The sequence below is a fragment of the Peromyscus maniculatus genome, chromosome 1 (assembly GCF_049852395.1).
Source record: "Peromyscus maniculatus bairdii isolate BWxNUB_F1_BW_parent chromosome 1, HU_Pman_BW_mat_3.1, whole genome shotgun sequence".
In the NCBI taxonomy this organism is placed as follows: domain Eukaryota; kingdom Metazoa; phylum Chordata; class Mammalia; order Rodentia; family Cricetidae; genus Peromyscus; species Peromyscus maniculatus.
This window is the reverse complement of record NC_134852.1, coordinates 62,265,196-62,277,684: the sequence shown is the minus strand read 5'-3', so window position 1 is coordinate 62,277,684 and position 12,489 is coordinate 62,265,196. Positions and strand designations below refer to the sequence as shown.

The window sequence follows — 12,489 nt, the reverse complement described above, 5'->3', positions numbered from 1 at the left end:
TAATCAGAACATATTATATATTAAGAGTTAAGAATTACCATATGCACAAACATCCTCCTAAAATTAACTTCTGAAATTAAAATATATTTATAAGTTAATCTGACTTGTTTGTTTGTTTGTTTGTTTGTTTGTTTGTTTTTCAAAACAGCGTTTAGAGATCCTGTGTAGCCCTTACTGTCCTTGAACTCACTTTGTTGACCAGGCTGGCCTCCAACCTGCCTGCCTCTGACTCTCAAGTGCTGGGACTAAAGGCATGTACCACCACACCCAGCTCTGATATTTTCTTAAAACCAAAAAAATACACCATATTTATTACCCCTCACCCACCCTCAGATACAATTGCCATGCTTTCTTTGGAGACTTTAACTCTACATGCATAAGTCAGACAGGAAAGTTAATGAAGATAAGCAACTTTATAACAATCCTGAAAGCTAGGATGGTTTGACCAACCCAGAATTAACATTCTCAGATAAACTCGAACTCACTCTGCTGGTGACGATAGAATTTTGGAAGAGACAGCATGTGCGAGCAGCCAGGTCCCACAGGCCTCTCCTCAACAGGCGTTCCACACAGCGTTCCACAGACAACAGGGAAAGATGTGAGATTTTCCCATTAAAGTGTAAACAGAACAACTCATTCTTATAGACAGCTACATCCTGAATATCTACAAAAAACCACAAGGGTGAACAGACAAGACATTAATCAAACACCTTGGTGATAGGCTTTTGCCTAGAATGTACAAGACCCCTTCTCTTGATCTCTAGCAGTGGAAGGGAAATCCAATTATCTTTACATGGGCTACAATCATGCTTATAAAATCTTAAACAAGATTTGCCTTGCCAGGCGGTGGTGGCACATGCCTTTAGTCCCAGCACTCAGGAAGCAGAGGCAGGTGGATCTCTGTGAGTTCAAGGCCAGCCTGATCTACAAAGCAAGTTCCAGGACAGCCAAGGCTACACAGATAAACTCTGTCTAGAAAAAAAAAAAAAATTGGCTCAGTGGAATTTTATTTCTTTTTATACATGTACTTCGATAAATTATATTTAGATACTTTTCTAAGATTAGAAAACAAAGAACCACAGCTTTCTGATCTAAAATCCTAAGCTTAAAATGCTATTTCCTATGAAAAGGAATTGGGAGTGCAAAAGTAGGGAATATGCTTTGAGTCAGACTATAACAATTGAGAAAATTACAACCTGGTGTTCACATGCAAAGATTTTAACAAGTGTATAAATGAATGAGTTACACATGAGGAGGTATCTGTCTCGGCTGAACACCTTGAAAGAATTTAACATACTAGTTTTTGAGGGACATACTCAATTGGGGGGAAAAAAACCTATAAAAAAGAATCAATGTGGATCAATAATGACCCCCTCTTCTCTCTGAAGAAAAGACTCCCAAAGTCAAAGCCAAAGCATTGTCTTACCAGGAATGCTAAACTTCCCCATATTTCTGGTTTTAACCATGAGTACAGGGGCTGATTTTCTGTTAGTCACATACAATGACTATTCCCTGCATTTTCAACTTCTCACATTATAAAATAATCATAATACAATTAATTTTCACACACAATTAAGAAACTAAGTTACCTAAGAAAGAAAAATATAATTACCCTTGACTTCACTCCAAAGAAGAACTTGAACATTCTGAGGAATAAAAATATAAATTCCTTTTTCTGTCCAAGTCAGCACACAGTGTTCACTGGAAGAGAAAATAAGAGGTAAAAAAACAAAACAAAAACCCCTCATGTTTACTAGAGCATAGAACTTTTCAATTCTCTGGACTCAATCTCTCATTGGCTATTGAAGTAAAATCAGACTGTGCAAAGAAAATACAGCAGTGGCCCAGCTGATCAAACTTTACCATCTCCTTTCTGAGCCCAATAATAGCATAGCATCAGATAGTGTCAAACTGGGAAAATTTAGACACAAACACAAGTACCTTCCAGAAAAAGAAAAAGCTGATACTTAGAAAAATAAAAGCCTATTAAGGACTTACGTGACCCTTATTCAACTTCTCAGATAAAATAGACAGATACTCATTTAAACAGATCAGCAAGTTATAGTCAATCACCTCAGGAGTCCCTCAGAAGCAAATTCTGACTTCATTAGTATATGTAGGTGACAAAAGGCTGAGAAGACCTGGCCAACTCCATGCCAAAGGTATTATGAAGGGCTCCAGCTAGATCATCTAATGAGGCCCATCAGCTCCATGTGTTACTTTGTCAGAGAGCTGAAATCACATATCAAGATCACTCAGCATGAAGGTAGAAGGCCTCACATTTAGACTGCGGAGTGCAGCCTCCAGAGCTGGAGCTTCCCTCTGAACCTCACAGAACTTTCTCCCTCATTTACCAACAGAAACTCATTCCCTCTTTCCTGGGGTCCTGATTAGCAACTTTACAGAATTCTCAAAAACTAACAGATTCCCTGACTATCATCACCAACAATCCTGTCATCATCCCCCATTTTTGTGATTCCCAGGCAGATAACTGATCCTTTTTCAGACTTCCCTTCACATCCCTGGCTCTCCACCTGCCTCTCTTTTTCTGCTTGTCTTTTTCTATTCCACTTTACTTTCAAGTGTGAGTATATCTATATATGTCACTTGCTTTCTCATGACTGCCAAGTTTTTACAAAGCACACATCATCCCCTCTTTCTCTTGGTCAGAGCATTGCCCAGCTGCAATCTCCCACTCTAGCCACTCTCAAAGGATTAGCAGATCTACTTTCCTCTGCTACTGCCCCACAGTCTAGCACCTCCGCCTGCACTTGGCTGTTTCTTATCCACCCACTCACTGCTTTATGGTACACTACAATCTTTTTTGCAGAAATAAACATCTCTCCAAGAAGTTTATAGTCCTGAGAACTTAGAGCTTTTTTCCATATAAACCCAACAGTACTAAAAATGATTCATGTAGCTATAAAAGCAACAGCAACATTGAATGGCATTTGTGTGCTTGTATTAAATATTAAACATTTTGTCAAGTTGGAAGTCAAGATCTCTAGCCCTACAAGAAAGTAATCTATGTGACAAAGATGAAGGATATGGTAAAAGTCCTAATTCAAAATCAGTAAAATTGGAAAAATACCTTGAAGAGCCAGAGGGGAATGACAAGACAATCACTGGGTAAAGAGATATATGATCATGAGTTTGATATTCAACTTGCAAAATTTATTTTTTTAATTACATTTTTTTTGGTTTTTTGTTTGTTTGGGTTTTTTTTTTTTGTTTTTTTTTTTTTTTTTTTTTTTTTTTTTTCCAAAATGGAGTTTCTCTGCGTAGCCCTGACTGTCCGGGAACTCAGAGATCTGCCTGCTTCCACCTCCTGAGTACTGGGACTAAAGGAGTGTGCCACCACACCAGGCTAAAAATTCTATTTTTATTTATTTTGTGTGTGTATGCATATGGGAATGCATGTGACATAAAACACTTGTGAAGGTCAGAGAACCACGTGCAAATATCTGTTCTCTCCTTTGACCTGTGGATCCCAGGGATCAAACTCAGGCAGTCTGGCTTGGCGGCAAGCACCTTTATCCATTGAGCCATGTCAGACACCCAACCTGCAGGGGCTAAGAGATGGCTCCGCAGCTAAGAGCACTGGCTGCTCTTCCAGAGGACCTGGGGCAATTCCCAGCACCCACATAGCAGCTCACAACTATCTGTAACTCCAATTAGGGGATCTGACACCTTCACACAGATATACATGCAGGCAAAACAACAATGCATATAAACTAAAAATAAATAAATATGATAAAAAATGAAGGAAGAAAGAAAAGAAATAATAGCCCAGAGGCTGGAAAGATGGCTCAGTGGTTAAGAGCATTCTGTTCTTCCAGAGGACCCAAATTCAGTTCCCAGAACCCATGCCCGGCAGCTCCTAAGTGCTGCAATTCTAGCAACAGGGGATCCAACACACTGTCTCCAGACCTCCTCCACCTCTACACACAGGGCAGATATGTAAACACATACACACATACACACACACCACTAAGAGAAATGAATATAAAAGAAATAGTAGCCTGGATTAAATGAAGGATATAAAGGAGACCTAAGAGCCCATACTTATAATTCATAACATTCTTTATCCTGTTATTCCTTCACTGATAATGAACCAGGACACTAAAGCTAAAAGAATTAAGAAGTCAAAAAATTAAATGAATGAATGAATGAATGAATGAATGAATAAGTAAATAAATAAATAAATAAATAAATAAATAAATACAAAGAAGGCTGGGTATTGTGTCTCATACCTTTAATCCCAAGACTCGGGAGGCAGAGGCAGGTGGATCTCTGTGAGTTTGAGGCCAGCCTGGTCTACATAGCAAGTTCTAGGCCAGCCAGGACTACATAAAGAAAGTCTGTCTCAAAAACAGATAAATAAATAAAGTCAAAGAAGCCAGGCATGATAACACATGCCTGTGATTACAGCAGTAAGGAAACTAAGGCAAGAGGAGTGCCACAAGTTCAAAGCCAGACTGCTAAAAACCAAGTACCAGACAAACCAGGGCTATGTAACAATCTTAAACATTAACAACAACAAAGTCAGAGAAAAGAAAGTGTCACCAATGTACCTTCTGAAAATATAACACATAAGAAGTTGGCAAACATCCATAACACCATTTCCAGGATATCTGCAGGCCCCAGACACACATGTGGATCATATACATCCATATAGAAAGAACAGTCAGCTGGGCGGTGGTGGCGCACACCTTTAATCCCTACACTCTGGAGGCAGAGGCAGGCGGATCTCTGTGAGTTGGAGGCCAGCCTGGGCTACAAAGTGGGTTCCAGGAAAGGCACAAAGCTACACAGAGAAACCCTGTCTCGAAAAATAAAACAAAACAAGAAAACCACTCATATTCATAAAGTAAATATATCCAAAAATAATTTTTTTAAAGAATGCCTCCTTGTGAGATTTGGGGGCAGGAATAAACAAACAGAACAGAAGCAGCTTGCCTGCTCTTGTTTTTCAAAAGCAGTCTTCATTGAATGAACTACTTGTCTGACAGTCTAATGTGTACCTAGCACTGTGAAGCTCAATGGATACTGATAGTGGCAATAAGTGAGGGATGGATGTAGTCTGAAGAAAGGACGCAGAAACAAGTATCTACTCGATGCCAGAGCAGTCACGAAGGCAAAGCAGCATCAATTACTGCATAAGCTGAGGAAGCAGAGCATGACCGTGAAAGGCCTGGCTTCCTACATTCAAAGCAACAGTCTACCTGGAGAACCAATCATGTTCCTAAGAAAGAATACATTCCCCCCACCCAGAGCTGAGGACCAAACCTAGGACCTTCTGCTTGTCTAGCAAGTACTCTACCACTGAGCTAAACCCCGAGAAAGAATACAATCTCTAATGTAGCTAGGCCATGGTGTCACATATCACATATTAAAAAAATATTTATGAAATGACGACCATCTACCAGATACTATGTCAAGCACTACAAACAGAGCAGTGAATAAAGTAGCCACAAAGTCCACATGGAGCTTACTGTTTATGGGTAAGGAAGGTATAAATATTTTATGAACATAAAATTATAAACAGTGATAAATGCTGTGCAAGGAGACCACTAACAGAGGGAGTTTTTAATAAGCTATATGTAAGTAAGCATCAGCAAGTAAGTGGCTGCTGTTCTCCAGCAACTTTCAAAATAAATTGCAAATTGAAGTGTTAAAATAGCTATAATTCACTTTAAATATCTTGGTGTAGATGTTGTGACATGAGTTAATTTAACCTTTGGGGAAAATAAGTTAACATTTTCACTGTATTTTAAAAAAGCAGCTAGTTACCTTTGAAAAGCCCCTGTTAATAGACCATACTGCAGGGTGCCTATAAAAATTACTATCATCCTCTGAGTTTTCATTCGGTTATATTAACTGGCAGAAAGGATATTAGGAATAACTTCTCACTGTAAAGTAAGCACAGATCCCACACTGCACCTCTGCCTATGCAGGAAAAGCTGCTGACAAACTCCAGAGTAGCACTCCATGCTGCTTAGTGCTTGACTCTGGTCAAATGCAACTAGGTGAGCTAATCCTAAGTGAGAATGGACTGAGTAGGCCTGGAGCAGATCTTTCATACAAGTTACTTGCTGGAAGTCCTAAAAGCAGAAAGCTGAAGTTTCACTGAGCTTTCAAAGCAGGCTCCACAACTGTTTATGTCCTGTGTACTAATAGTGACACACTAGATCATTACATTGCCCCACCAAATAGGGAGTTTATAAAGAAAATGAGTACCTTCACCAGTGAGTACTAAACTGCCAGAAAGCTCCCTGACAATTATAAAATGAAAAGGATCTCTTCATTTCTCTTATTACTGAATACTGTATGCAACATAGTCATCTCCAAACTTCCCCAAAATAAATTAACATAAAAACATTAAAAGCTGGAAGTGGGGCTAGAGATACAGCTCAGTGGTTAAAAGCATTGGCTGCTCTTCCAGAGGACGTAGGTTCAATTCTTGGCACCTACATCATGGCTCATAACTGTCTGTAACTCCAGTTCCAGGAGATCTGGCACAAATGGTGTACAGACATATATGCAGGCAAAACACTCATATGTGTAAAATAAGATAAAATAAAAATTTTAAAGAAGACACACACATACACTTTAAAGTTGAAAGGCCTGGATGAAGTAACATGCACCAATAGGTCCAGTTACTTGGGAGACTGAGAAAGGAGGATTACTTGGGTCCGAGAATTTGAGGTCAGCCTGAACAACATAACAAATTCTATCCTGGGGTTCAGCTCAGGGGTAGACTGCTTGCCTAGCATGCATAAGACCAAGTTTGGTTATCAGCAACACACAAAAAATTTTTTAAGCTGACAGGTTGGTGTTTAGCTCATGGGTAGAAGAATCACTCGGCTATAAAAGGCCGTGTTCAAACTCTAATATCATTTTTAAAAACTGAAAAATAGGCCAGGCAGTGGTGGTACACACCTTTAATTGCAGCATTTGGGAGGTAAAGGCAGGCAGATCTCTGAGTTCGAGGCCAGCCTGAACTACAGAGTGAGTTCCAGAACAGCCAGGGAGACTATCTTGAAAAAAACAAAACAACAAAAACTGAAAAATAAATATAAAAGTAAATGCTTCTGAATAAAGAGAAAAGGGCAAAGGAAAAACTTACCTAAGATGCAAGAGTCTGGGGAATGACAAAGACTGGGAGGATCCAACTGTATGATCATACCGAGGCTCTGAGCTAGAAGGTAAACACACCTGCTGACGATTTAATCACAACTTACAAGTGTACTTTTTGCAATATAGAGAAAATTTCAACATGAAAACAACTTCAAGAGCCTACATTGCATCCCCCTTATTCAATCATTTTAATCACAAGAAAGACAACTGCTTAAGGACTGTTCTGGCATCTCTAAATCTTTTGATAAAAATTATACCTCATCCTTAGAAGGTCTAATCAAATCTCGGACATCCCACAGTTCTATAGATTTTAACCCAATGCCTCCAGGAAGTTCCAATCGGAGAGTGGCTACCTTGCAGTGATCACAGGGAGGGGTGGCAATGCCAAGAGCTTCTTGAACTGGTGTGTACTCAGCACTTCTCCATCAAAGTTCACTTCCCACATTCTGGAGCCTGGGCGTGCACAGTAGATCAAAGGCTGCTGGCTCCCAGCAAATTTTCCAGGGAAGAAACAAGCTCCATATTCTCCATCCCTTTCCTTATTTCCAATTTTCCAAAACTTTTCCCTAATTTTCAGAAACAAAGACAAAATAGGTTTATTTACAAAAATGAAAAGTTAAAAACAATTGTATTAAAGAACTGAAAGTGTCACTACAAATCAGCACAGCCATATAACAGCCCCACCCGCACCCCCACTGACACATGCCCTTTCCTCTTTCTGGTCTGTCGGTACTGTACCAGAAAACAATGGCACAGATTGGTCCAAACAGGGTCGGTTACCATAACCACTCTGTGACACGAAGCCAAGGTCTTCACATCAGTGCTGTTTATTATCAACAGAACAAGGAGGGCCTGTTTCAGATCCAAAAGGTATTACTGCTAAAAACCACTCTGTTCACCTGTGAACCTTACCAACTAGCTTTCCAAGTCACTATGTTTAACACAATTCTTTGGACATTCCCTGCAAGCTCTTACTCTACCTTTCCAACTGTCTCCAAGACCCTACTACCCTACAAACATCCAATGAACTCTTCTTCATTTTCTTAAAATCCAGGTTCTTTTGAAACTGTGTCTTGGAACATTCTGCTCCCTTAGCAGTCCATGAGTTAGAAATGAGAGTTGAGCTGCATGGGATACAGAGGGATAACGACCAGCTTGCTTCTTCCTAAAAACCCCTGTTACTTATTCTCTTTTTGTTTCTTGTCTGTTTGGGTTTTGGTTTTCTTTGTTGAAACAGGCCCTCCCTCTGTAGCCTAGGCAGACCTAGAACTTACTATGTGGCCAGGTTAGACTTGAACTCTCAGCAGTTCTCTTGCCCCAGCCTCCCAAATGCTGAGATTACAAACATGGACTTTCTTTTTACAATTGTTTTTAGCTGGCAAAAAAAATAATGGGTTTCACTCTGACATTTCACACATGCATGTCATGTACTTTGCTTGCAATTACCTCCTCATTAGCCTCTGATTTCCTCTTCTACTAGTTCCCTTCCCCAGCTGCTTTGACATCTACCTACCGATCAGGTCAAATGATGCAGATGCAGTTAAACAAATAAATATGCTTCTTTAATACACATCTCTATATAATTCTAGAATCTACATGAGTGAAAACTGCAGTGTTTGTCCCTTTCCTCCCCTCTAACAGTCTCCCTTCTGCTTCAGGTCATTCATGTATAGGCATGTGTGCATATATATTTTTATTCAAGTCTAGATTCTACACTTGTCTATTTGTTTCCTAATAAGTCTTCTTCATGACTTGGCTGCATCATTCTTCCTTTGAGAAATGCCCTAGGCTTCCGTTTGCTCAATTACCTGCTTCTTATATGCTGCTTTCACAGCAAGTACCATATTACACATGACACTTGTGTCTACTTGAATTATGAATACAGTGTCTGGCCCACAGAAAGCACTCAGTAGTTTTGTTTTGTTTAAGGCGGGGTCTCACTATGCAGTCCAGGCTAGCTTCAAACTCAGTCCATTAGTCCCCACTTCAGTCCTCAAGGACTAGGATTACAGGCATGCTCCAGCTCACTCAGCTCATGATGTCTGTCTGTTCTTGGAAAGTGATTTAATATGCTCTTTAGCAGAAATTGACTCTGAGACCTTCAATGAATCAATACTTTCCACTTATTTCCTTTGTGAAATTATCCACTTATTTCCTGTTTTACTGTAAGAACATGGATGTAAAAATGCTTTGAAATATACAGAGGACTATAAGAAGTTATAATTTTATTTATTATGCTGCTTATTTGTTATGTTGCCAAAGGCAACCTTGAATTCCTAATTCTCCTGCCTCCATTATTTCAAGTGCTAGAGTTACAGTATGTACCACCATGCCCAGCTTAGGAGTCCCAATTTTTTTCTTCTTTTTTTTGGGGAGGGAGGCAGTTTTGAGACAGGGTTTCCCTGTATAGCTTTTGAGCCTGTCCTGGAACTCACTCTGTAGCCCAAGCTGGCCTCAAACTCACAGAGATCCATCTGCCTCTGCCTCCTGAGTACTGGGATTAAAGGTGTGTACCCATGGGAGTCCCAATTTTTAGAGAATGCCATTTGTTGGACAGAATGTGGGTTAAAACTAAAAAAAAAAAAAAAAAAAAAAAAAAAAAAAAAAAAAAAAAATTATGTGAACTTTTAAATTATTATACTATCCATGATTCTCCAAACTGAATCCTAGCTAATAAAAGGAGGCAATTCAACATACTACTTCTGCAGCAGGTTCTACATTACTGCAACTCAACTCTAGCTGTACCCCATGAAATGAATATTTCAGACCTTGTTTATTGCAGAATTCTCACTTTTTTATGTATGCTTGAAGTTTTTCATAACAATTTTTTCTATTCATTTACTTATTTCTATTCATTCATTTATGCATTAAGACCTGCCTCCAATTCATCCGCCTCTGTCTCCTAAGTGATAGGATTAAAGGCATGTATGACCACACCCAGTTTCCTTTTATTTCTTTAACTCCAGGAAGGTTTTCCTGACTGTCAGTTTTTAATTTTTCTTTCTTTCTTTCTTTCTTTCTTTTTTTTTTTAAGATTTATTTATTATGTATCCAGTGTTCTGCCTGCATGTATGCCTGTGGGCCAGAAGAGGGCACCAGATCTCATTACAGATGGTTGTGAGCCACATGTGGTTGCTTGGAATTGAACTCAGCACCATCTGGAAGAACAGGCAGTGCTCTTAACCCCTGAGCCATCTCTCCAGCCCTCAATTTCTTTTTCTGTTACTTTATTGTACATTTACTTTAATTTCAAATTGTATTTGTGTGTCTCTGTGTGTGCCTCTGTGTACACCTGTGCCTATGCATGTTTGTGTGGTGTTATGTGTATGTGTATGCATGTGTGTTTGTGGGAGGCAGCTGGGTCACAGTTCAAAAATTTTCAGTAACTGTGGTTGGCCAACAGCTTGACTGTTGACCTCATCAAGATGGATGTGTAACAAATTTTTAAAGAAAGAATGATCCTAAGAAATAGGGTAGCCAGCAAACCAACCAGGGCCAGGATGAAAAGAATGGCCACTGAACACTTCTGAGCATAGAAAACAGCTAAGGAACTTTGGCAGTGAAAGGTAATACTCGTTTAAGCTGCTTCCTAATCTGCTCTGATATTTTGCCTCTGAAACATTCCTTTGTCATTTACTGCACCTGTGTTTCCACCTTTAGACTCAATGGGATTTTGTCAGCTTCATAAAGCTTCTAGTAATTCCTTAGCCAATTTTGCCCATTAGTAAAATGCCATTAAATACACAACAAATTTTAAAAAGAGCAATAGAGAAAATCAGGGCAGCCTTTCTGACTCCACACACTGAAGCAAGTGCTTGGCGCTCTCATGGCATATAAGTGATGCCACAGGGTAGTGTTCACTGATTGCTTGTCATGGTCACCCACTAGACTGTCTTTGTCTCCTCTTTCTCCTATTTCTAACGTCAGCTTGTATTTAACTGGTTCCTTATTAACATCTACAAAATTACTCGAAGGGTTCTGGCTCCATGACTAGCAGTACTTGACCTGAAAATTCTGAAATTCTAGATAGCTGAGGTTGCGGTCAGTTAGTATACCTCTCAGTGTCACACAAAAAGCATCGAGTCAGTGAAGACACAAGTAATCTTCCATCCAGATAATCTAACTGGACAACACAGGAGTCGACTGTTGTGATTGTCTGAACAGGAAACATCACAAAGGCAGCAGCTGCCTAAAAGGGGTGTGAGAAGGAAATACATTCACAATGATGCACACAGTCTCTTCTGCCTGACCTGTTCAATTCCAGGAGTGGTGGCACACACTTGTATTCCCAGTACTCAGGAAACCAAGACAGGAGGACTGCTGTGAGATCAAGGCCAGCCCATGCTGTAAAGTAAGACCCTGTCTTGATTAAAAAAAAGTTCAAAACACTTAAAAAGGAAGCCGGCATGGTGACTTACACCTTTAATCCCAGCATTTTGGAGGCAGAGGCAGACAGATCTCTGTGAGTTTGAGGCCAGCCTTGTCTACAAATGAGTTCCAGGACAGTCAGGCTATGTAGAGAGACCCTGTCTCAAATAAGTTGATAGATAGATAGATAGATAGATAGATAGATAGATAGATAGATAGATAGATAGATAGATAGATAGACAGACAGCGATTAAGAGTACTTGTTCTTGTGGAAGACTAGTTTTCATTCCCAAAACCCACATGGTTCTTTACAACTGTCCATAACTCCAATCCCAGAATGCACAAAACATAGACATTTGAGTAAGATACTCATACATGTGCAATAAAATAAATAAATCTTAAAAATTTAAAAATAGGGGGCTGGAGAGATGGCTCAGAGGTTAAGAGCACTGACTGTTCCTTCAGAGGTCCTGAGTTCACCAGCAACCACATGGTGGCTCACAACCATCTGTAATGAGATCTGGTGCCCTCTTCTGGCCTGCAGTCATACATGTGGGCAGAACACTGTATACCTAATAAATAAATAAATAAATCTTTAAAAAAAATTTAAAAATAAATAAACCAGAATTTAATTTGTCTACAATGACATTAAAGTTTCCCTCACTTAAAATTTGTGAGGCTAGATGTGATCCCAGCACTCAGGAGGCAGAGGCAGGGGGATCTCCATGAGTTCAAGTCCAGTCTGGTCTACCTATTAAGTTCCAAAACAGCCAAGACTACACAGAGAAACCCTGCCTCAAAAGAACAAAATAAATAAATAAAAATCTGTGAAATAATTTGATACCTAACTACAGAAATTTCTCAATGTTCTGTTTGTAATTATTTGTGAACTTGGAATGGAAAAAAAGTATTAGTTTTGAAATATGTAAGAGAATTTTTCACCCATTGACAGTATTCTCCTCTTGAATAAAAAGCAAATTA

At 39.4% G+C, this 12,489-nt stretch overlaps 1 protein-coding gene across 2 annotated transcripts in view; it reads right to left on the bottom strand.

Moving 5' to 3' along the window:
- The window catches only part of LOC143267041 (BLOC-2 complex member HPS5), a 43,342-nt gene that overhangs the window by 21,866 nt on the left and 8,987 nt on the right, over positions 1-12,489 (bottom strand). For both annotated transcript variants that reach the window (XM_076543716.1, XM_076543713.1), the window contains exons 6-10: positions 11,196-11,329; positions 7,494-7,706; positions 7,130-7,201; positions 1,613-1,701; positions 486-664 (exon numbers count right to left, since the gene is read on the bottom strand). In XM_076543716.1, coding sequence (XP_076399831.1) covers positions 486-664; positions 1,613-1,701; positions 7,130-7,201; positions 7,494-7,706; positions 11,196-11,329 — 687 coding nt within the window. The remainder of the gene's footprint in view (positions 1-485; positions 665-1,612; positions 1,702-7,129; positions 7,202-7,493; positions 7,707-11,195; positions 11,330-12,489) is intronic.